This window comes from Diachasma alloeum, unplaced genomic scaffold (assembly GCF_001412515.2).
Source record: "Diachasma alloeum isolate Michigan unplaced genomic scaffold, Dall2.0 Dall_scaffold_00179, whole genome shotgun sequence".
NCBI classification, from domain to species: Eukaryota; Metazoa; Arthropoda; class Insecta; order Hymenoptera; family Braconidae; genus Diachasma; species Diachasma alloeum.
The window spans coordinates 5,415,534-5,441,793 of record NW_021680345.1 but is presented as its reverse complement, the minus strand read 5'-3'; the positions used below and the strand labels follow the sequence as shown (position 1 = coordinate 5,441,793).

Here is a 26,260-nt window from a genome sequence, read left to right as displayed (position 1 = left end):
ACAGTAGTATAAAACTTCAACTGCGTGAAACACACAGTAGTATGAAACTTCAACTGGTGAAATACACAGCAGTATGAAAATTCGTCTGCGTGAAACACACAAACTTCACGCATGCGTGGAGTGTATGGAGTGTACGGGAGTGATTCACGCAATGGTGCGAATAGTCACGGCCAAAAAAAAATTAATGAAACAATTTAATAGTTATTGTCGAAATTGCGTGCAAATGATTATAAGGATGATTTTTTAACCCGGGGAGACTCCTAGACCCCACTGTCTGACTGATATCTGTTTTCAATTGAAAACGGAAGATGATGTCTGTCATCATGTCTGATCATCTTTTGTCATCAATGCCATTTTCCATTAAAAAAACGCAGAGTTCTCCAATGGAAGTGTTCAAAAGCTTACAGAATTTTCAAGACAAATGCGATTGAGATGCAATAGAATTTTCACTGGAATTTTTCATTCATGAAATTTCGTTTTCCAAAATAATTGCAAATAACGAAAATATCAGCATCGACGTCGCACGCGGGCACCGTACCCCCCACCCAACTCCCAAGAAGAATCTAAGAACAGTTTTAAACTCCCCAGAAGTCGTTAAGTTTCGTCAACGACCCCAGTGGGAAGAGACAAATGACAATGAAACATAATGGTTGTATGGGTATACACAGAGTAAACTGTGCATAACCGTACGTATAAACTCGCGACTAACAGCTCTGACATGCGAACCGAGGCGAGCACTGAGCATTAACTACTCTCGACAATCTAACTATCAACTTTAAACGGAATATTTACGGGCCGCTGAGTCTGATTTTGTTTACGATGAAGATCGCGCCAGTCTGATGTCAGCATCCGCTGGAATTCACAATTTTTGAGCAACCGCATTAATTTAAATTGTTCATCTAATTTTTCACGCCGGAAGTTGCGCCTAAATTAATTAGGTCTCTCATTAAAGAACATAAGAAGCACCAGGCGGCATGTAACTAGGTGAATGTTCTTTTACGTAACCCTGGAACAACACCACAAGTTGACATGATTTTTCGTTATTTCTCTCATTACGGATAAATGGATTATTATTTAATGTCCATCAACGAACTCGACTTCGCCGCGGTCTGCAACCCTCACGCCGGTCAGAAATTTTTTTTTCGGCCTTGTGACAAAAATAGTTATTTGAGACAAAAGATTGATTATTTATGAAGTATTTATGATAATTAAAATTTTTTAAATTTATTTCTAACGGTCCCAAAATGAAGAGTCAAATTGAGACAGAAAAATTAATCAATACAAATTTTGAAAAAGGAATGAATTAGTGCATTTTTCCACGTCATCTGATCCCATTCCAGATATAATAATACTAATAATAATAATAATAATAATAAATGTTTATGAATTTCCCATTGAATTAATTTCCATTAATAAAGAAATTGCAAAAATTACACTTTGATCCCAAAAAGTCAATAAAAACTTAGATAAAGCACCTCCAATGCAAGAAAGAGCAAATTTGAAAAATGAAAATCATCAATTTAAAACCGCGTTGAACGAACCAATAGGCGTGCCCTCTGGGATCCCAACATCATTTTTCCCAGTAACAATAAACGCACACCCTTCAGCTGACAGGAAAATTGGCCGCACGAAAAATCCTACATATCCTGGAATTTCACGATTTTTACCTGCTCGAGAGAACTCAGGTAGATGAAGCGATGAAAAATACGCGTTCCGCCTGAGAAAAGCGGAATGATCGAGCGCACCTGTGACGGCTTAGATCCTTTGTCGGAGAAATTTGAAAGAAGAAAATCATTTTCGTAGGACCCAGAATGTCCTCATTTCGGTTTCAGAAATGGTGAATTTCTTTCCCCCTGGGGACTAGATATTTGGACATTTTTTGTATTGATCAGTGGCGATTTTTTGATGAAGAGGTTGAACAGGAAAAGACAATTCGACGATGATTAATGATTGGGGATTGCATTCCTTGTGGTTATCGCACGCTCCGTGCCGTGCCGAGTGGCCGATTACGATGAAGGAATTGTGTTGTGAGTTCATGTGCATTTAACGCGTGCTCACATCGAAAATAATGATTGATTAATTATTCAAATCGCTTGTCACTAACTGCGATTGTTTGATCATAATATTTATTCTTTTGAATTTTGTTTTCGAATATCTTCGTGATGAGAAATTGCATACGTCTTGTTTCGGCACATCCACGCGGATAAAATCATTAATCCCCAGTCGTCGGAGATATAAATGATGTGAGAGAATGCTCTATAAATTTACGCGTACAGGAGATACTGCCGGTACCAGTTTCTAAATGCTGAAACTCGATTATTTTAGGCGCGTGGAGAAAATGATAATTAAAGATGTCTAAGCGTTGGTATTTTTTAAAGAAATTTCGTTAATGAAGTTGATAGAATTTACAATTTTTTTGGGAAAATTAATGGAAACTAAATTTGAGTTCAATTATTTCATGAAGATTAATAGACATTAGGAAAAATCAGTGTAATTTGGCAATGAATATTCATGTTTTCATTGAAAATTCAAGCAATTCTCATTTTTTTCTCCTGCAACCTTTGAATTCCATTATCTATTATTTTATTTAATTATTGATGTTATTATTATTATTATTATTATTATTTCTCCCGAAAGGAATTTTCAATGTTTTGTAACACTCTATACTTCTCAAAATCAACGTTTTCAAAACTTACTTTAACCAAACTGAATCTGATTCTCCACTTCAAACAATTAAAAGACAATATTAAACGCCTGAAAAAAATTGAAGTTTTCTTTGCTGTGAAAAGTTGAATATTCAACAAACAAATTTGCTGAGACAAAACAACATGAATATAAACATAAATATAAATATTCCTGAAATGATAAGTGAAATGGAATCGACGGGAACTTCTCAAGAATTTCAAGTGAAGGAAACGTTGCATTTGGAGAAGAAATCTTAATGACAAAAAATAATATATATATAATTATAAAAATGATAAATGTAAAGTGTGGTATCGGGAATTTTCCCATGTATATAGATGTATATTGTTTGCGGGAGACTAGGCGACACTTAGTCTAGACATTGGGGAACTTCACTGGCTACTCCCTAACATTTCGGTGCCCTAACATTTCAGTCCGGGAAGTTGACTTCCCCCACCATCGACAACGTAAATGTGTTTGGGTAAATCTGTGTATCCCTCTGCGCGACGGGGCTGCGCAGTAAAATCATTCTCGGCGTGTGAGAGTGAAACAGGCCGATTCTTTCTCTCTGTTTATGTCTATTCTAGGTCCGCCTCCAACGGAAGAGTAGGGGCTTCCGAAGATTGAATTCCTTGAATTCTGGCCCCACACGCTGAAATGTTAGGGAGTAACCATTGTAGTAGAATAACTTTATTATAGGGTAGGATTACGACGAGTGAGTTCCGAGCAGAGTTGTAATGTTTTATTGTAGACGCAGCTGCAAGTGATATCAGGTATATTGTTTACGGGGAGTAAGTTTATTATAGAGTTAGAGTCGAAATCGTAGAGGAGAGTCTCAAGAAATCAACAGAGAGAGAGAGAGAGATAGAGAGAGAGAGAGAGAGAGAGAGTGAGTCTTTAAGTGTATAGAAACTGTATAAATAAACGTGTATATATATATATTTAAAATGTGTGTTTGAGAAAAATTATTTAACTGAAAATCCTTTAAACGATTATCCCCACATAAGTAAAATGGAATCGACAGGACCTTCTCACGAACTTGAAATGAGGTAAATGTTGTATATGGAGAAGAAATCTTAATGACAAAAAATAATATATATAATTATAAAAATTATAAATGTAGACATGAAAATAAATATTACAATTTAATTAATCTCTGGTAATGAGCAAAACGTTGCATATAGAACAAAAAATATTAATGACAAAAAAATTGCTTCTCCATTTCAAACTACCAGACACCAATTGAAACATCGGAAAAAATCAGTCTTTCTCGTTTCGCGAAACCGAATGTTCCACCGCTGAATTATCTGCCACAAAACAACATAAATATAAATATTCCCGAAGTAATAAGTGAAATGGAATCAACCAGAACTTCCCAGGAACTTCAAATGAGGCAAATGTTGCATTTCGAGAAGAAATCTTAATGACAAATGATTATATATATAATGAAAAATTATATATACTTATAAAAATGATAAATGTAAATATAAATATTACAATGTTATAAACCTCTGGTAATGAGCAAAATGCTGCATTTAGAAAAAAATATATTAATGACAAAAAAAAATTGCTTCTCCATTTCAAACTACCAGACACCAATTGAAACATCAGAAAAAATCAGTCTTTCTCGTTTTGCAAAACCGAATGTTCCACCCCTGAATTATCTGCCACGAAACCCCATAAATATAAATATTCCCGAAATGATAAGTGAAATGGAATCAACCAGAACTTCCCGCGAACTTCAAATGAGGCGAATGTTGCATTTGTAGGATAAATGTTAATGACAAAAAATTATCAGCACATTGACATCTCCACCCTGCTCCCCAAGTAATCTAAATATAGTGAACTAGGAAGGATGTGCCAAACTGAATAAGTGTGGTACACGCCGGGCATTATTATCCCCGTTTGTGTTCAATAAAAGTTCCCCCATCGTGCAGAACCAGAATCACACAAAACCCCACCACCAAGCGCTTCGACCACCTTCTCGTCGTGTCTCGAATACTCTCTAGCCCCATGCAGTAGCCTCGAAAGTCCGAGACACTTGGTGGAGTTGAACGGTGCGCCGAGAGTGCCAGTCGAACTCGTGAGACTGATTGGATGACATCGAAGAGTCCCACGGAAAGTCAAACGATAAAATAGATCGGATCGAAATAAAATTTTTTCAAGTTTTTTCCATCGGCTTTCCTCCAGTTTTCGAAGTGCCCGCTTTACCGAAATCCTCCCTGCGAGACTCGACGAGTGATCGCGGAGATCCCCGAGGGTGAGACCCTCCGTCGCCGGTGCATATTCCATCGGATCGAAATACGAGTTTGCAGTTCTTCGCTTGCCACCGCCGGTGGTCCATTGACCCATCTTCAATTTTTATTTGTGATAATTTCAAGTTTTTTACGGGACACAGTGCCATGGAGGGAGTGGGAAATTACCGGTGACTCCAATTGTCTTTGGATTAGTAACAAATTGCGTTCCCTTTGATCCCCGAGGGAATCGGAAATTCAAATTTTCTGGGCTTTCGGTGGGTTTGAGTTCTCTGTACCCGGAGCTAGTAATAAAATCAAGGTAAGACCCTTCATATTTCATATTTTCCTAAAATTATCGTTGCATTCAGAGCAAAATTACAAAATTAATAATATCTAATGTGTTAGCAACTTTAGAAGAGAACCTTCTCAATGAAAAATTTCACGAAAAAATGAATAACGAAATCTGTTTTCAAAATGGAAAAATTGAATTACTGGAAACTCAGCACAAATCGACACATTTTATTCGTTTCCATCGCGAAAAAGTTGTTCAATTTTCCAAATCACCAATTCCATTGCCCCACCGAATAATTTCGAAATCATTCACTGCAAAACCATTAGTTCGCTTCATAGTCGACTACCCCTGGAATCATGAAATCTCATTCTTCCTATTCATTAAGAACTGATCCCGATGTTTCATCGAATAATTATGCCGATGTCGCCGCGCCAATTATTCACACGATTCCCCAAACCGGAAGTGGATATCGTCCTGAAATAATCCGAATCGTTACGTTGAATAGAGATGAGTTTGAATCGCGTAACAATAATAATAACAAATAATATGTCAATAGTAATTGTTAAAAAAAAATATTAATTATTTGCCTTTCGGCTTTTGACATGTCTGCGCCCGCTGTTTCTCGCGAGAAGTGCGTACGTTTCGCCCATTTGAATAGGAAAAATGACAGTATTTCACTTGCGTAATCATAGTCTTTCTCGAACCCATTTCCGAGCTGCATCTTGCAAAATATTCTTGTATTATATGGTGAGCACGTGGTCGACAACGTAACCAGCGATATTTTATTGTTCTATCATTATGTCTTTCCGTACCATCACGGTTGGAAAAATTTAAGAAGAGAAGCGAGCGCATTCTTCAAGAAATTCTGTCGAATTTCCACTGCAATTCTATTTAAAAATTCTACGCGTTCTTTGCCCCGGTTTATTAACGATTATGTAATTTCACCCCGTCACTTTGTTGAGAGGTAATTGACGGAAAAAAGTCAATAGATTTCAATTATCCTGCAGAAATTCTAGGTCATAAATTTTCAATTTTTTTTCGTCGTATTTTCATTTGTTTCTCATAACAAAATTTAAGAAAAAAATTTGAAAAATTGTAGTTTAAGAATTCTATCTTTTATTGTTCTATCATTCTGTTCTTTCACTATTATGACGGTTGGAAAAATTTAAGAAAAGAAGCGAGCGCTTTCTTCAAGAAATTCTGTCGAATTTCCATTGCAATTCTATTAAAAAATTCTACGCGTTCTTAGCTCCAATTTTACTAACGATTATGTAATTTCACCCCGTCACTCTGTTGAGAGGTAATTGACGGAAAAAAGTCAATAGATTTCAATTATCCCATAGAAATTCTAGGGCATAAATTTTCGAATTTTTCTCATAATGAAATTAAAGCGAAAAAAACAGAAAATTCTAGTTCAAGAATTCTTGCAGAATAATGACAATAGAGTTGCATTGAAAAATAAACATGCATTTACTTTTTTCTATGAACAAATATCTATTGAAAAATGCACGCGAAAATTACATCAACTGGCGTAATAAAAAAATCGAATTTTCTACTAGAACTCCAACAGAATTTCCCAGAGAAAGCGCCAGGATTTTCTACTATTTTTTTTCGTATGTGATAACAATAAAATACACCGTAAAAACAATGTTTCGATGATAAACGCAAGTTACCCCTCTAATAAGCCTCGCGACAAGGCTCTTTTAGCCGTTTAATAATCACCTCGATTTTGAACAAGTTTTTCAGTGGCATTTTCTTCATAGAAAATAAAAATAAAAAATGTCATTGGCTACTTGAAGGTTCGACGAATAATTCCCGTCCAATTATTTTCGTTTTCATCTGCGATAAAAGCCTGGAGAAAATATCGGAAGAACGCCTTGGGTGCTTCAAATAAGATAAATAAAAAAGGGATGACATTTTCGTCGTCATTCTATCTTCTTTCCAGCTCAAAAATTATTTGAAGTTGTGAAAGTGCATTGATTCCCTCCAATAGTTATCACAATAATATTAAGATGAAGAATGATAACGACGATGATAATTATTACTACACGGAGAGAAATTCTTTAGGAAAATTCTAGTGCGGCTAAGACAAAATTTCCGGGGAGTTCAGTGAAAATTTGATATGAGAACGGGAAAAATTCGCGTGCTACTCAATAAAATTTCCGGTGCCGGCACTGGAATTACCCCCTGGCCGTCCAAATTTTGCAGAAAATTTCTCTCTGTGTATCAACGCCGATAATTATAATCATTATCAATAATGATTAGTTAATTATTTGCTGAAGAATATGTATTTGTGGAGTAAAATATGCCCCTCGTACCATCACTCAATAGAACGCCTGAAAATTTGATTGCATGTTGCAATAGAATCCTCGACCCTTTGACCACGCGCGGCAAAAAATCAAACACCAATGCATGGATTATGAGTTTACTGACTCCATCAAGGAAAATGGAAAGTGTATCAAGGCTTCTTATCAAACGGCATCACTGACATTTTTTTTATCCCTCTCCCCATTGGCAGGGCAAACAGTCTCTTTTAATTGTGACAAGAAGTATCTGTCTCGGTTAATTATTAAAAGTTGCACAGAATTCTTTGTTTTTTTTCTGGTAAAAAAAAATTTTCAGCGACTCCAGTGGAGAAAATAATTGCTCTCTCAATGGTTTTTTCGGAGGTGACCTTTTGAATGGGGGATTCATGGGCAGGCAGCAGTGTGATGAGACGAATCTCATTGGTAAACATGAAAAATCAGCGGGGAATGCATCTCGTCGGGCACAAGTGGAAGTGGACTATCCACTCGCTTGCTAAATCAAGACAAGGCTGTCCAGGTCTTCTTACGATGTTTCAAAGTCTCAGGTCGTGTAGCAGAATTGCAAAGTGTTGATGATATTATCATAAAATAGGATAGGACGCCCTGTAGAAAATTTATGGCTGAAATTTCCGGTAAATTTTTTTGAAATTTTACAGTTTCATTGAATTTCAGGGAATTTTATCATTGGAAATCAAATTTTTACGGAAAAATCAATTCCAGAAAATTTAGGTGAATATGTGCTTGAATTTGCTACCGAATATTCATGTTTTGCTGCTGCTAAAAATTTGGAATCTCATGAAATATTCAGTGAATTTAGAAATGCCACGTTTTTTTCGTCGGAATCAAGTCGAAGATCTCAGAAAATGAGCAATGCAATTTCACTTTAGAACAGATTATTTTTTGTAAGATACCCCGGCATCTAAGGGAGATAGAGAAAGTTTCCTTCTGTAAATGTGTTTTTTCTCCGCAAAAACTTATCGAAGATTTTTCAAAGCACCAGTCTCTTTCGGATTTAATCAAAATATATTTTTTAAATCGTCAATACCCCAGGATAACGAGTCGGAATTTATCAAAATCGTGTCATTCAGGCATCAGATATAAAAAGTTTTGAAAGATAATGTCATCCTCTCCCCAATGAGAAGTACGAACCTGTTATTTAAAATAAACAATTAGTCATGCAGTCCTCCACCAGCTGTCCCTCAATGCGTCACAATAGCAAATCCCCTGCACAATGAACTTGACAGACGAATGTATTGTAATCGCGTGAACGTTTACCCCGGAATTTAATAATACACTCCCGTCGAAACGCGGAAGCCATCGACTCCGACAACACCTAGAGAGTTTTATTATAATCCACAGGACGAAATTTGCTTTTACTCTTACGAAACTCGAGTGCTCCGGTATTATTCTGCATCTCATTGTGCAAAATAACCGGTTCGAACAATTATTCCGGACTTAATCGTCACGTGTCAATTATCCATTACGCGATTTACTCCCCGGGGGCGCGTGAAAATGATTTTGAGAAAATCCCAGAGGTTTTCTTCTCGTCCCTCCACAGGTACCCGTCCAGTCATGGACCAGAGGTCCTGATTGGGATCACCCCGGCATTCCTCAGAGGTTTTTGGCTCGACATACCTGCGCCTTCGCTAAAAATTGATGACTCGGGAGAATTGATTACCGAGAGATGTTTTGGGATTCTATTGGGACGGGTTTTTTGCTTCAAGGGGGCTCTAAAGTAGAGAGTAAAAGCTTATATTTTCACCTTCTTCGGTGGATGCGCTTCACTCTCACTTTCATCATCGGCTGCTGTTTCTCTCCGTCGTGAGAGGCTTATCTAATGTGCCTTAAAATTACCGTTTTTACTTGATTTTTTAGTCGGAAAAATAACGACCCGCGAGTTGAGTTTTATGGGTTGATAGAGACATTTTTACATTTTTCTTCTATTTTGAAAAAAAGAAGAAATCGGAGCGGTTCATTCTATGACAATCAGAAACGAAAAATTATTTTTCTTTGTTAATCATCAAATTAATGAATTATTTTTATGATTCCATGTTCAAAAGTCTCAGTTTGATTCTTCATTTTCAACTGTTAGAAAACATTTTGAATGTTTCAAAAAAGTAATGGTTATTCATAATTTTTTGTCAAATTCTTCTCACCCAATTTAATTAGCTAATTGAAGATGATTGAAAAATGAAATGTCGTGAGAGGCTTATCCAATATGCTTTCAAATGTCAGTTTTTATTTCATTTTTTAGTAGGAAAAATAACGATCCACGAGTTGTTTTGTATGTGTTGAGAGACATTTTTACATTTTTTTTTCATTTAGAAAAAAGAAGAAATTAAAGCCACTCATTTTATGAGAATCAGTAACGGGAAATTATTTTCCTTCGTTAATCACTTAATTAATCATGGTTTATTGAGAGTTTTATGGAATGAATTTCATCAGAAGTCCTTATCCTACTTTGATCCTCAAAGTCGCAATTTTGTTTTGTTGCAATATTTTTATTATTCAATGTTTGAAGCGCTACAAAACATTCCGAGTCCTTCGAAAAAGTCATGTTTTCATGAGAAAGGGAAATTAAAAATAATTCAAATATGAAAAATGCGTATATAAAAAATTGCTAAAATAAATTTCATTGGAAGTCATCATCCTACTCTGACCCACAAACTTCCACTGAAAATTCAGGTGCGCAGTAAAACGTGAAAGCAGTATCGTGACGAGACGAATAGAGTTTTCCCATTTCATTATTTACGCTCATTTATTTCCCGAAGGTTATTCTTTTCTTGAAGGTACGAGAAATTTCTTTCGCCGAAAATTTCAGAGGCTCTCACCGTTTTGCCCAAAATTGCGCAAGTACGTAAATTATTTGGGAGCACGCACGTGGGAAAGTCAGGTTTGCATAAGGATAAAATACAAGTGCATTCGCGCTTCAACACGGTATCAGCACGATCGTCGACTCTGCGGACACTGTCACGTTACGTTTCCTGATGAACGCGTTTCCTGTTTATAAACTAATGATAGTATTGTCGGAAATCTCAATAATCGAAACTTGTGAATATTTTCTGCATTATTTTGTTATTTTCAATTTTTTTGTTAAAATACAAAAAAATAAAAGTTTCATTGAACTTTGAATGAGAATAATTTTGCTTGAAAAACATAGCGAATTCGCTGGAAATTTTCTCTCAGAACTTATTCTATTGATAATTTTTTCACAGAAATTCCTCGGTTAAAATTTTTCAAGTTTGTTTGATTTTCGTATGAAAACAAGAAAAAAAGCCCGGAAAAAATAAAAGGAAATTCATATCGAGAAATTTCCACAGAAATGTCTCAATAAAAAATTGCGTAGAAATAAAAAATCTACAGATTTTTTATCTGTAAAATAATTTCTATCGGACATTTTGTACAAAATAAAATTTCAATAAAAATCCAATAGAATTTCCTACTAAATTCGCAAGGTGTTTCGCTGAAATATTTTCGTGCGTGCTTCATCCAATAACAATGACTTTCAGTTCAGAATCCCCAATCACTAAACGCCCCCCTCATAAAATGAAATAGCTGTCCGAAAAACCCTGAAATGTCTATATCACAACAGATTTACACTAAATGAATGTCCGTTCATTGTAATTTTCTCATTAATCTTCCGCGACTTTAATTGGGCCATTCTAACGTCTGAGGTCATCTAATCATCGGTTTACCGTAGCCACTGGGCAGTAAAATTGATCCTAAAAAACCAAATGTAATTTTCCAGTTGATCAGTCCCAAGGACTGGATAAATACGTGAAATTTAACGGTTTTCACCTTCACTATTTTTCCTTCCATCAGTGTTACAGCCTGTTTTTACTCTTGAGTCAATAATTTTAACAGCGAGATAAAGCGCAATGGGTACAAAGTGACGAGGGACTTCCGAATGAAATTTACCAAGATCAAGAGGCTCGGGGTCATGAGCCAGGCAATCGGAGTTTAGGGTCGAGAGTCGAGGGGGCAGCAAATAGAATGTTGTTACACAAATCTTGGTCGAGGTCATTGGGTTGAGATAATCCTCTAAGACTTCCTCATTCCAATTTGGGACTGAGTTCAATAGAATTGAATGAAAATAAGAAACTAATAAAAAATCCATAAAAAAAGATGACAAATAGATGAGTGTAAATAAAAATATTAACAGTCATAATGGTATATATTTATGCTGTCAAAAATAATGGATTATGAATTTAATTCGCATTTGTTCACATCTTGCTGAATCCCTCATGGTCGCAATGATGAGTGGCTCGAGAGAAAAGGATCGAGAAGTATTTTTTGTTGAATCAAGCCTTTGGAGATTTATATAAAGAGAGAATCCAACAAAAATGTCGAAAGAGACTCATTAGGATTCACCATTTCACTCTGTAATCCTTTCTATTCGAAATTAGATTCTGAAAATTCGCTCTTTACGAAGAAATTTCGATGCTAATTCATGTCTTTATGTTCTAATGGAAACTTTCAAATCGGGGCTTGAGACTCATTCGAGAAATCAGTCACTTGAAACACTGAAATTTTTAAGAATTTCGGCGTTAGAAATTCATAAATCGATGGAAAGCTCAGTGATAACTCTAAATTTCAGTTCAATTTTTTCCATGGAAATTAATAAAAATCCGGAAAATTCAGGTGAATAAATTTTTAAATTTTTAATTAATTGAAAATTCATAATTTATTTTCCGTTAGAATCCCTTAAATTCCCTTAAAATTTCAATTTTCTTTTCGAACAGTTGAATTGAAAATTCCCAATTCGATGAGAAAATCAATGAAAACTGTAAATTTCAGTTCAATTGTTCCATGAAAATTAACAGAAATCAGGAACAATCCGGCGAATAAATTCTTGAATCTTCAATTAAAATTAGGGTGAAATGAATATTTTCAATATTCGATTGAAAATTCAAGTAACATGAAAAATTCTTGTTCTTTTGCCGCTCGAAAATTCGTAATTTCCTAATTTTCGATATAATACCCTTTCGATTGGACTGCGGGACGTCAAATACCGCAATTTTATTGGTTAGAAGGATGCTGGGAGAAACAATCAGTGATTAATTAATGATTTCATTAAACTCATTAATTCATAATTTCATTAAATTCATTAATTCATTACATTCATTAATTCACAATTTCATTAAATTCATTAAATCCCCAAAAATCGATATCACTATAGCCCTCCTGATAATTACCACTAAAGTCTCCACTGAATTTCATTTTTTCAATTCGCCGAAACATTACCGCACGACGGGCTGATTATGACCAAAGTCAACAGACCTGTTATTCAATCGCAAACACACGCGGCACCGAAAAACATTACCCAATGAGGCATAACTTTCTCCATCCATATCATTGTCGACCGGTTCTCTCCGGTGTCCGGCCCCGCGGAAGTCCCTCGTGACCTTTCTACCCCGACGACGCTGAGAGATTTTTGCGAAACCCAATGAGTCCTTCACTTTCTGGGGTGCGTGCCACATGTGGCCTTCGACGAAACCCGAGGCGATGCTTCCTGGTTAAAAGAGGACATTGATTTCGAAGGGATGAGGGTCCATTGTCTCTTTCACGCCCGCCTGCAGAGTACCATTGCACCATACCCATGATTTTATGGTTACCTCACTTTCATCCAGACCCGGAAATACCGTAAAAATATTTTCGTTGTGGAGTAAAAGTTCTTCATGATGAATGAAAGAGTGATCTATCACTCTCGTTATGGAGTGAAGAGAGATAATTCAATTTCACTCGTGAGACTTGATTTTTTTGTAATTATTGTGATCGGACGTGATGGGAGATAATAAAATTTTGATTGAGATTATTTTTGTAGGTATTGTTCAACTTTAGTGAATAAGTCCGCGCCAAAAAAAAAAATTCTATTAGTTTTCCACAGATTCTATTGAAGAATTCCGCAAATGTACTGCGCGTTTTTGAAATATAAAATGACCAACGGAAATTATTCTATTTTAATCGTCTTCTTATTAAAAAAATCAAAGAAATCAACCGAGGAATTTTCATGGAAAATATCTTCATAAAATAAATCGTGAAGATAAGTTGAATTCTATTGATTTTATCTACAGGATATTTTCTATTGAACATTTCTATTGGAAAAAACGCGTACAAATCTAGTAGAAATTCAACAGAATTTTTTAGCGAATTCGTTACGTTTTTCTATAAAATTTTTTCGTACGTGTTCTTATGAAAAATATTTCATCTCTCTTAAATACTTATGGATCGGCATCAATCATTAATTTAGTAATTTTATGAGAAGCTGCGCCTTACAATAATTAAGGTTTACCCATCTTCATTGAAATTTGAAAAATAATATAATAATTTGTAATTTCAATTTTTCAATTGACGGAACTAAATAATTGGCAATATGGAATCGTCAATTGACTATTAAGTAAATGTTTCTAAATTTCATAAAAGTATTTTCGACAAGCCGAATAATCCTCACTCTCCCGAACTCAGTAATTGATTGATACAATAATTCGGAATTTGAATATTTAATTGATAATGAATTTAATAATTAAAAAATTGATCAGTAATATTAACAATTTACTCATTCAAAATTTAACTTTAATTAAAATTTATGATTATGCCGACGTCTGCACTCCAGAGCCGATTTTTCCATGTGTTCTCATTCTCTCGAATAATAAAACAGCTTTATATAACGGCATTATTGAATCAGTGAAGGTGCATTGGTACAGACTGGCTCCATAATGCTTTCGATCAACAATAAAACCACGAAATACTAGAAACAAAACTCGCAATCCACTCGAATAAACGTCAAACAATGTGCGATAACTTCGAAATTAATTTTTGCACAGTCTTACTGACATTTGAGGCAGTCAATTCGCGCCTCAGTGATTAAACCCTCCACTCGATACAGGCAGCGATTAAATATTTTACGACATTGATATGTTCGTGTCAAAGCGAGTTCCAACATAATCACGAGATGATCGCTAAGAGAGACTGTTTCGAAGTGATTATTTGGCTCGAATATCCATTTTTAAAAAATCCAGTGTAACGATTTTTGAAGCCCCTATTCCGCTTATGAAGTAATGTAATATCATGTCTATTATATTTTTATGTACTGGAATTTTTTGTTTCCAGTAATTGTAAAAAAAGAGAAATTCAGTAGCAAAGTGGTAAAAGGAGATGAGTGCATTCTTTTTCGAAATTCGTAATATTATGATTACCATTTAAAAATTGATATTTCATTGTGATTCACGAAAAAAATTTTTTTTTTTAAATGCACTTATCTCCTTTTACCACTTTGCTAAGGAATTCATTTCTTATTGAAATAAAAAATATATAGTTCTGTGAAAAAAACATATAAAATAGTATATATATTTTTTTTATACTTTAATTTTTTTTAACGTAAAAAAAATAATATAGTTTTATAAAAAAATATATAGAATAGTATATATGTATAGAATACATAATACATCCCAAAAAATGAAAACCAACGCAAAAAGCAAAAGAGAAACGAAGAAGAAGATGAAAAGGAATATGACGATTCCGAATAAATTATTCAACAATTAAATTCTCATTCTGAAAAACGTAGTTGAAACCATTGATTTTTCCTGCATTATTCAGAGATAAAAATTAATGAGAGTGAGAACCGGTGAGGTTCCATCAGTTTATGGCCCCCTCAAACGACGAAAAAAATCTTCGAGAACCGGCGGCGATCCCACGAATTTCAATCCATATGCTAATTCATATCTAAATCTATATTTAAATCATTTCCTTAATTCCAGATGAGGTTCAGTGTCACCATCGTCGATGACTTCCTGAATCGGACCTTCTTCAAGGTCGGCCTGATCGTCGGCCGACATCCGGGATATTTTGTCATAGTCCCAATCTTATTAGCGTGCATATGCATCACTGGTTACCAAAGAATTAACTATGAAATCGATCCAGAGTATCTGTTCTCGCCCATCAATGGACCTGCCAAGTACGAACGAGCTGTTGTTGAACAACACTTCAGGGTCAACTACAGTCATGATTTCGACGTCACGAGAATCACTAGAGCAGGTAGATTATCGAATTAATATTTTTATAATGTGGGCGGTCCCTGACGAATTGTGAGAATTGCGCATTCAGAAAATCATTCATTACTAGTGAAGGGGAAAAATTCGTGGAGAATATTTTTGGTGAATTGTGGCTGCGAAAAATATTTCTAAAAAAATGTCGCCATTTCCGTTTCAAAAATTCTATTCAAAAGATAAATTAAAAATTGAGTTGAGTTTCATCTTTATGTAAAAAAAAAAATCTACAAGAATTTCGTTATCTCCATTTGTTTTCCGAAATTGAAATTAAAAATGGAGTTGAGCAATTGAAAATTTCTTTATCTCCATCTGTTTTTAGAAATTGAGTTAAATCCCTAAATCCGTCTCACATTTCTCTTCTCTCCGAAAATTTCGAAATCCAATGAAGATAACAAAACTCAAGGAAACTCGCATTTCTGTTTCCCATTGTTCCCTACGAAAAGCTTCTCACGAAAAATTCCACTCCCTTTTGAAATATTCCTAACAAACCAAAAGCTGATCAGATAATTCAGTAGCGAAGCGGTAAAACGGTTCAAGTTTGAGAACTATCTCCCTTTTTTTGTTATTTAATTGCTCGAAACTTCACAAGTTTATACAGCAGAATATTATAGAGAAAAAAAAGCTATATACATGACAAACATGGAAGTTCATATTCTTAAATTGCTTTCATTAAGGAATTTCGTGATGATTTCTATAAATTTTGGATCTACATCTTAAAAAATAAACGGAGAGAATTTTTTTAGAAAAATTCTAGTGCTAGCACGGGAAAAGAGGCGCAAAGTGACAGCCAGGAAAAAATTCCAGTGTCGGCAGTAGAAATTTTATTGGGGAAAACGTGAATTTTTCCCCGTATTTCTCTGAAAATTTCACAGAAATCCCCAGAAATTTTACTAAAAATACCAACAAATTGTACCATAAGACCACTAGAATTTTTCACAGCCGGTGGATTGTGATTTTTTTAAGTAGGGGAGGATGGGGCAAAACGGCCCCCCTTCAATCGTCAATATTTTCCGATTCAATAATCCGATTGGGATGAGTTAGAGCTCGTTTTGAAGAATGAAAAATTATCTTCAAAATGAAGTTGAAACTGGGAATTTTCACAATGTCATTCACAAGTTATTGACAATTGAAGGGGGGCCGTTTTGCCCCACCCTCCCCTACTCGTACTAGAATTGTTCTAGAAAATTTCTCTCCGTGTAGTTCGGCTAGAGTACGGAGGCAGAAATTGGTTCATTAGGAAAGAATCGTACATGCTTTGTCTGGGCTGAAGGAATATCTCCGAATCTACGAAAGATAACAAAATTTTCGTGAAGACCTTTTTCGCAGCCGTCAATTCGTCCTACAAAAAAGTTCCTGACAAAAATTCCGCTATCTCCCTTTGCTTCTGAGATATCCATTAAAAACTGACCAATACCCCTTCACTACTGAATTTATCACCCTGAACTGATCAATTTGTCCGCTATCCCAGGAAGATTCGGTCACGTCATAGTAGTCTCCAAAGACGGAAACGAAAACATGTTGCGCTCAGAAGTATGGAAAGAACTCCGTCTTCTCGACGAGATAATCAGAAACACAACAGCTGTCTACGACGGCCAGAGCTTCACATACGAGCAAGTCTGTGCTAGATACAAGGACGAGTGCTCCAGCAACAACATCCTCAATCTGGATCAGATCATGGAGTAAGTAGCGCTTTCACTCGTAAAATAATCGTCGGCATCAGCCGAGGAACAATCATTCGTTTTATCGCGTGATTTGTATGGATCTAAATTGGTGGTAGTAATTTTCAGGGATGTGGAGACTGGCCAGTTGAAACTAACGTTTCCAGTCATGTTCAATCCGGTCACTTGGGACTCGCATATATTTCCCCTTTATTTTGGAGGAAGTATCATCAATCCTGAGGACTCAACCATCGACTCGGTGCCCTCTGTGCAGCTGGGGTACTTCGTGGCGGTTGATAATAAGCGGCAAGATGCTGTGTGAGTTGATAATTACATCTGGTTTAATGAACATGCTCGAATTTACGGGAGATTTCCCTCAAAGAATGAACTGATCGCGTCATTTCCGTAAATCGGTTCAAGTCAATTTTGACTATTACCGGATTTTCAGGGAATATCTCGAAATCTAAGGGAGATGGTGACATTTTTGTCATGACCTTCTTTGCAGAGCGAATTGAGGGCTGCAAAAAAGGTCATTACGAAAATTTCGCTATCTCTTCTAGATTTTGAGATATTCGAAAATTCAGTCAAGGGCTAAATCGACTCAAACTAAATCGACTTGGTTTTAACATTCTACTACTGAATTAATTGATTAATTCATGACAATAAATTGTTTTCGATGATGCAAATAGGGGAGGGGCGTGGGAGGAAGCCTTCTTGAATACCCTAGGCGCCGCCGAAGACGACAAAGTCTTCAAGCACATAAGCGTCGCTCGATTCGCCTCAAAAACCCTGGAACTCGAGCTCGAGGCCAATACCAAGACAGTTGTGCCGTATTTCGCGAGCACATTCGCGATGATGGGAATTTTCTCCGTGGTTACGTGCATGATGACCGATTGGGTGAGAAGCAAACCCTGGCTCGGGCTCCTGGGCAATGTCTCAGCGGCATTGGCAACTGTCTCGGCATTTGGCCTCTGCATGTACATCGGCATTGACTTCATCGGAATTAATCTGGCCGCCCCCTTTCTCATGATCGGTAAGTTTGTCATTTTCATAATTTTGAGAGGACTTTATCCACTTATGACATTTTTTTGCAATTGGTGGAGTATAATCTAAATTTTTTTCTTCATTTAAAAAATATTTTTCTGAGCTTCAAAACTAAAGTTGATTTAAGAAGGTTCATTTTACATTAAAATCCACACCGAGAGAAATGTTCATTAAAAATTACGGAACTCACAGTTCGCTCACCGATTACGGAATCGACTCAGAAAATTTAAGTGACAGTATCGTAATTTTTCACAAGAGAGTCACTTAAAAATTACAAAACGCTCTGGAAAAATTCCGTGACAATTCCGTAAAATTTCTTACAATCACATTTCTCTACGGAATTACGGAAAAAAATACGTAATTTTTATTGAATATCCGTGCAAGTGAGATAATGAAATTTCTATGAAGACTTTGTTGTACGCTGTCTGAAAAAATTGCAAACTCATGGACAGAAAAAAAATCATTTCACCGAAAATTCCACGAAATTCAATATTTTCAAGCAGCAGGACGACGAGAATTCCCCAACTTCACGACCCAATTCCGCAAAATGTTTACTAAATTAAAAAACTCCCCAATTCACCTAAATTTTTCAGACTTCTCCAAACGTTCGCAGAATAATTGACCTGAAATTACCCGTTTCCATCGATTATTCCTAATTATTCCCTAAAAAATTCAAATTTCCCTTGCCGAAATTCCTTGAAAATCCCCATAAACCCGAATCCGATAAAATTTCCCAAGTGTATCAAAAATTTCAGCCCACGAAACCGATTCCCCCTGATTTGTATTTTTCACACGGCAAGAGGCTGAAAACTACAAAGCCTTGCGCAACTCCGTACGCTCCTTGCGAGTGATAATGAAACTTGCGCATATGTCGTGCATATGTCACAACGACTAGCCTCCTGAATATAAAACACCCCCGCAAATCGAGCCGCTGTCGCACCCCATCAAACCCCATCAAAAAGTTATGAACGAGTTTCCGAGAAATCAGATTGCGTGATTATGTATGTAGTTTAACTGCAGGATTTCCATTCTGTATTTCGGCTCCCCGGGGCATTGCGATGCGCCTCCTAAACGGGTTAAGTGTATTCGTAATTCTGAGGTACGTGCGCTCACTCTTACGCACGGGGAATAGCAACAAGGGCTGTTGCCATTCGCGTCAAGGTCGAGATGCGTCTCGCGCCGGTCATTAATTTATTTCGAATGGCTGCAGTTTTATCGCTGCATTCGTTAACGGTGAAAAAATTTACGTTAATGTTGATAAACCGTCCCCAACTCGCGATTAATGATTATGAGCAAAGACAGAAATTAAGAAATCCCTTGCATCACAGAAAAATTTCTAACGATCGAAGTAATAAAAGTTGTTCAGCATAAAAACTCGTCTGGGAACATGAATGCCGTACGTGCAACCTGTTTTCACTTATTTCGTTGTCATTTTTATGAACGCATTAACAATCGAATGTCGATGAACCCAACAGGTGGGAGTAGAAAAACCCGGAGACTTCCGTCTTTCACGTTAAATCATGGTCTTTTAGATCTATTTGTTTATTTCTTTTCCTTTCATCGGGTAATGATATGGATGTGTTTTTGAATCAATGAGGTATTGTTGTGGTATGTAATTTAACGCAGTATAAAATGTTTTGAAGGAGTTTCTAATGGAAGGCAACAATTGCTGTTTTTTCGATGAATTGTGTTGTGTAGAGTTTTTTAGTGAATAGAATACGAAAATTGGATGAAAGATGAAAGATATGTTTTTTTTTGTGTAAAGTTGTGAAAATGATCTAGTAACGGAATTAATTCGGGCAAAACAGTAATTATCGATAATCAACCTTCGATATTTCTCTGGAGATATTTGAGTTTCACAGTGTTAGGGAAATAAAAAGGGGAAAGAAATTATGAAGTTTTCAAGTTCACTGAAAATTCTATAAAATTCCGAATTTTTTAGGAGAATAAATTGCGCAGAATTTTTAAAGATTTCAAAATTCAACGATATTTTTACCTGAAGTTTCCTGATTTCTATCTTTTTTATTGGAATAATTACAATCGTGAAAAATGAAATAATTTTCTAAAAGTATATGAGAAATTTCAGCTGAAAATTGTTACTAACTACAACAAATTGCTACATTGAATTCGATTCAAGGGAAAACAATCATGAAATTCAAAATTTCACTAAAAATTATATGAAATTCCGAATTTTCGTAGAGAAGAAAGAGGAGGATTCCCCATGTTACTTGAATTCTCAATTAAAGCATGGAAAATCCGCTCGTAAATGCGTACAATTTTCAAAATATTCGCGTGGATTTTCCTGATTTCCATTATTTTTCGTGGAATAATTGAATGCAAATTTAGTTTCCATAGATTTTCCCATAAAATTGTGAATTTTCAACGACGAAAATCCTTAAAATTCGACTAGAATTACACCTTCACATAAATTTCCAAGAAGTGTACCGAAAATTTTACCCAAAAATTATGTACCACTGCATGGCGAAATTTCATTACCAAAAGACGCGGACTTTTTCACCAATTTTCATTGCGATCACGCGTCCATTGACGGGATTTAACCAGCTAGACATGAACTTGCTGTGTTTACCTGGCCACTGGGTCTTACGCAAGTCCCCGGCGTGAGCTCCACGCGTACTCTCATATCATAAATCAAATTATTTTCGCACCCCACTTCGAGATTTCTTCTAACACTCCCCTCCCCGGGATAAACCACACGAAAGAATCTCATTTTCGTAATTAAGGTGTTACATAAGTGACCGTAAAGAATTCTCAAAATTCCTGTCATTATTCGTGATCACTCTTTCTATTCTAAATCGATAATCGACAGATCGATTACAGGGATGGCCATCAATATTATATTTCTTCAATATTAAATGGATTCGCGACTTACATTGATAGGGAAGGGTAGGGTAAAATGGACACTTTAGACTTTTTAAAAATTATTCATAACTCAGAAACAAATTTATCAATTGAGCTCAGTTCAGACTCGTCACAAAGGGAAATAATTGTTCTTTATATCGCAAATTTATCAAATTATTAAATTATTAAATTTTATCAACATTTCAACCCCTCATTAACATTTTCAAAAAAGTCAAAAGTGTCCGTTTTACCCCAACCTCCCCTAAATGTTTAAATATACTCATCAAAATTTAAAAACAATATAATATTACTTAACAGTTTGAATTTCCGATTAATGATGAATTGAATTTTTGATAATACAGGACTGTAAATTTTCCATTAAGTGAATATTACTAATTTCTTAAAAGAGATTATCAATTACCCAAATTATTGATTGATAAAATAATTAAAATTTTGATATTTAAATTGACGATTACTTGAGTAATTAAGAGTTTAAGAGTGGTGTTAACTAATTGACGGCTTCAAAATTTAACGGCAATTATGATTTACGAATATGGCGATCCCTGATCGATTATTCACGAAAAAGGAAGTGCACAAAGAATCCTCGGGAGTATCCGACTGCCCCTGATGGTAAACTTAATGAATATTTTCAATTCTTCGTCAAACGAGTCACTCATTGTTATTGAATGAGGCATAAAGGCACTGATAAGTCGACTCACCGCAGAATCTCTGACTCATGCGTCAAGTGGTTGATGAAAACGATGCGGTTTACCAGGGATTATTATATCCTTCGCGATCAACCGAGGCGTGACGAATCGTTTGAACCCCATCAAAAAAAATCTGTCCCATCGGATCAAAATTCAGTAATGAATTCGTTATTTTTCAGGGATTGGAATTGATGACACCTTCGTGATGCTCGCCGCCTGGCGAAGGACCAACATATTGAATCCAGTCCCAGAGAGAATGGCCAAGACATTGAGCGAGGCTGCTGTTTCAATCACAATCACATCCCTCACAGACATGATTTCGTTCTTTATCGGCATTATGTCTCCTTTCCCTTCTGTTCAGATTTTCTGCATTTACTCAGGTAAATTTACTGACGATATTCAAGAATAAAATTCTTCATTCAAACCATTTTTTTAGATTATAAGAAATGTTTCCTGAAGAGTTGAAAATTGATAAAAAATCATCCGTGTTTGTTTTTTTATTAATTTTTAATAGATTAACAAATTGAAAAATAAATTTTAAAAAATGAATAAATAAATAAATAAATTAATTAAAAATTGATAAAAAAAAAACAAACACGGATAATTTTTTTTCTCTAAATCACCACTAATTAAAAAAAAATTATTTTTCGTCAGAATTCGAAAATTTTTAGATTTTCACATTTTAAAATTTCGGAATTTTTAATAGACTCATTGAACTTCTCATAAAAATTTTGGTAAAAGTCCCTGAAGTTCAGACCCTCAAAGTTGAAGTAATGGAAAAATTGTAAAATATTTGATGACCTGCAGTCAATTGAGGCTCAAACCTCAGCCCTGACGTATAATTAAAGATTTCGAAAAGGATTACAATGAAAAGAATGGCCAAGTCCTTGGCCATCGTTCATTACACAATTATCCACAAAACAACCTTTTCTCATATTTCGGTTATTCCCCTAGGTTTCGCAGTTGTCTTCACTTTCCTCTTCCACCTGACCTTCTTCAGCGGCTGTGTAGCCATCAGCGGCTATTGCGAGCAGCAGAATCGTCACAGTATTGTCTGCTGCAAGGTCCAGCCGCTTTCCAAGTCAGGTGAGTTCACTAGTAATAAAAAAATCTCCATTGTTCCCCCTGGGACTCAATAAATACTGAAGCCCACCCATTAAAAATCGCTGGCCACAATAAAATAAATCGTAATCATCATTGTATTCAGGAGATAATAACCACAAGATTAAAAATACTTCCATCTGCAGCGAGTATAACACTTTTCAAATCCCTCATTCTCAAAACTTTCACTTTTCGTTTTGTCAACCGCGACAACTAGTTCCGCCGAACTATGAAATTCGCGGAAGAGCGGGACTCGAAAATGCGAATATCAATTTGCCTGATAATTTATTCAAGTTATTTCGCTTGAGTAATCCCCCTAATTCATCCAGTTTCCCAATTCCAACTGAATTCGGTCTAGTTATTTCCACCCATAACACAGACCCCCCGCACTAAATCATTTTGATCCCATCAGATCATACATCACCCCAAATAACCGAAGATCCATCATGTTTATGCTCGCACTACCTGGAACTCGTTCGTTGCGTCAAGTTTTGAATCCCGGTAGTAAGTTACGCATTCGAGTTGCTGTTAATTCGTTAGATCACAGGCAATTACATAAGGAATCGACGACTCGCATTACTTTCACCCAGACTTGTGACCTTATTGGTTGATATGTGCATCCAGACGTTGGAAAGCCAACAATTTTCGCATCACTGGGAAGTTCCATTCATTATTTTCACGAGCACGGTTTACTTTCGTAACAATTATCCATTGTCTATCAAGGTTGATCTGAAGGTTCCTCGATTACGATAATGCTCGGACAATTCAAAAACGGAAACAATGGATCACAGTTGTCCTCTTGAATCCTTCTTTGATACTCTAATCTTACGCATATGCTCATAATAACGTCAATTAAAGGACATTCGTGACTGAAATAATGAGTAATTGAAGATCAATTGCATCCACATGAGATTACTTGATCATCCATCATGTAGAGGTTTCTAGGACATGTCTTCATTAACGACAATTTCATCCTCAGGCCATAGATCATGGTTGTACCGGGCCCTGTGCAGCGGAGGGGTGAACCGAGAAGACCCTGCGAACCCCATCGACAACCCAGAGCACGGATGCATGACTTGGTTCCGTGATTACCTAGCAGCAGCCCTCAACTGTCGCCCAGTGAAGGCTCTCGTCCTCATCATATTCGCTTTCTACCTCGCCGGAGCTGTGTACGGCGTGACACAGCTGAAGGAAGGGCTCGACAGACGGAAGCTATCGAAAGAAGATTCCTATTCAATCACCTTCTACGATCGAGAAGACCTCTACTTCCGGGAGTTTCCGTACAGAATACAGGTGAGACACAATCGCTTTTCGTTCATTCTCCCCCTTTGATGGCTGTCCTCTTCTACTTCGTTTTTTATTCTGGCGAACCTCCACGATGTGATTGTCAATGGCAATGGGTAAATGACGAACGATGATTCATGATTGAACGAAGTCTCATTGACTTGATCGCCTTCCTTCCCTTTCGTATTTCCCTTCCTCCTCCAAATCACCATAATCACTCTCAACCTTCACTTCAGCTCCTGATATGTCTGACACCGCGCCATTCACCCCAAACTTTCACCAGCCATTGATACTCTGTAAAAGACCTTTCCCCCAATTCTTTCAACACCTCGAATAACCTGAACTCTCCCCAGGTGATCGTCTCCGGTCAATACGACTACAGCGACCCGGCGATTCAAAACCAACTCGAGAACCTAACTCGCACCTTAGAAGCCACCAAATGGATCGGCGAGCCCCTTTACGGGGACAACTGGCTGCGCAGCTTCCGCGCTTACATCTCATCGAACCAAGAGGAGCTCAACGTCACCATGGACACAGAGCAGGACTTCATCAAGGCCTTGAGGACGTACTGGCCGACCTCCATCCCAGACGTTCACTTGGACAACTCAGAGGAGCACATAATAGCCAGCAGATTTCTGATCCAAGCGGTGAACATCAGTGGTACGAACCAGGAGAAGGATATGGTCCGTGAACTGCGACAGATCTGCTCCCAGTCCCCCTTAAACGCCAGTGTCTTCCACCCTTACTTCGTATTCTTCGACCAATTCGAGCTGGTCCTCCCCACGACTATCCAGTGCATGGTCTTCGGTGCGCTCATAATGATGGTCATCTCCTTCATCTTCATACCGAACATTCTCTGCTGCCTCTGGGTGGCCTTCTGCATCGTCTCCATCGAGATTGGAGTGGCTGGCTACATGGCCCTGTGGGACGTCAACCTCGACAGCATCTCCATGATCAATCTCATCATGTGCATAGGGTTCAGTGTGGACTTCACAGCGCACATTTGCTACGCCTACATGTCCTCCAAGGAGAAGCGTCCCGACGACAGAGTGAGGGAGTGCTTGTACAGCCTAGGGCTGCCGATCATCCAGGGAGCTGCTTCGACGATTCTCGGTCTTCTCGCTCTGATTCTCGCTGGGACGTACATCTTTTTGGTTTTCTTCAAAATGGTGTTCTTGGTTATCTTCCTGGGGGCTCTTCACGGTCTCCTGCTGCTGCCTGTGCTGCTGTCGATCTTCGGGCCAGGATCGTGCACCAATCATGATAAGGAGGAGCAAGAGGCGAGGATGAGGGCAATGCAGCAGTTGGATGTCTCCAAGCTGCCCATCCCCTACGTCATTCCCCATCCGACGTTGTTCTATCATCAGAATGGAGGGAAGCTGATTCAGGGGAGTCCCACGACGAGTCTGGGGAATTTTGAGGAGAGGGACCCCGGCCTGGGGACTAGTGAGGACAGCAATTCCACGGAAAGTGGGTCCTCGCAGAGCAGGAGACGACAGAGGGACGAGGAGCAGTCACAGAGGCGGTACGATGGGTGGAGGAGGTCTGTGGGTGAGCTCCAGAGCCTGTCGCAGTTCCAGGTTGGACAGGCACCGCTGCCGGACTATCCTGGGGCGGGGGAGGGCGACAGGGGATGCAGGGGAGGCCCTGGGGTCCAGGTGAATTTTACTGGGGACAGGGGCAGGCGCAGCAGGTCACATCATAATCTTGATCATTCGTTTGGGAGGTACATGGGGGATCCTAGGTTTCCTTGAGGGGGGAAACTCGGGGGATTTAAGGGGGAATTCAAGTCTTAGGTTCTGGGGGTGAGGATCAGGTAGAGTGGAGTGAGAATAATCGGCGAGGGGCGGATTGAAATAACAGTTCAATGGAGATCGGTTTTTGGGGAAAAGTTTGGATGAAGAGATTTTTGCTCTAGAGCGAGGGGAAAACTTAAAGTTTTTGATGAAAAATTGGAATTAGAGACGGGGAAATCTTTCTAAGAACTTTTTGTAGAACTAATCAAATTGGGCTGCTGAATGCATATTTTTTTAATGATATGA

The 26,260-nt window shown here is 37.2% G+C and overlaps 1 protein-coding gene across 1 annotated transcript; it reads left to right on the top strand.

Moving 5' to 3' along the window:
- Nucleotides 1-4,934: 4,934 nt before the first annotated feature.
- Nucleotides 4,935-25,972, top strand: LOC107040750 (patched domain-containing protein 3). The gene is made up of 9 exons (XM_015260972.1): nucleotides 4,935-5,238; nucleotides 15,275-15,551; nucleotides 17,034-17,244; nucleotides 17,353-17,541; nucleotides 17,913-18,256; nucleotides 22,013-22,213; nucleotides 22,788-22,919; nucleotides 23,914-24,227; nucleotides 24,572-25,972. The coding sequence occupies exons 2-9, from the start codon at nucleotides 15,275-15,277 to the stop codon at nucleotides 25,970-25,972; spliced, it is 3,069 nt and encodes a 1,022-aa protein (XP_015116458.1). The 5' UTR covers nucleotides 4,935-5,238.
- Nucleotides 25,973-26,260: the final 288 nt, after the last annotated feature.

What these genes read in the sequence shown, in the direction of transcription:
- LOC107040750 (XM_015260972.1), top strand. Translation starts at nt 15,275, where the DNA reads ATGAGGTTCAGTGTCACCATCGTCGATGACTTCCTGAATCGGACCTTC. An exon ending in AATCTGGATCAGATCATGGA is followed by an intron (nt 17,245 to 17,352) that starts GTAAGTAGCGCT and finishes AGTAATTTTCAG; the next exon opens with GGATGTGGAGACTGGCCAGT. An exon ending in AATAAGCGGCAAGATGCTGT is followed by an intron (nt 17,542 to 17,912) that starts GTGAGTTGATAA and finishes TGATGCAAATAG; the next exon opens with GGGAGGGGCGTGGGAGGAAG.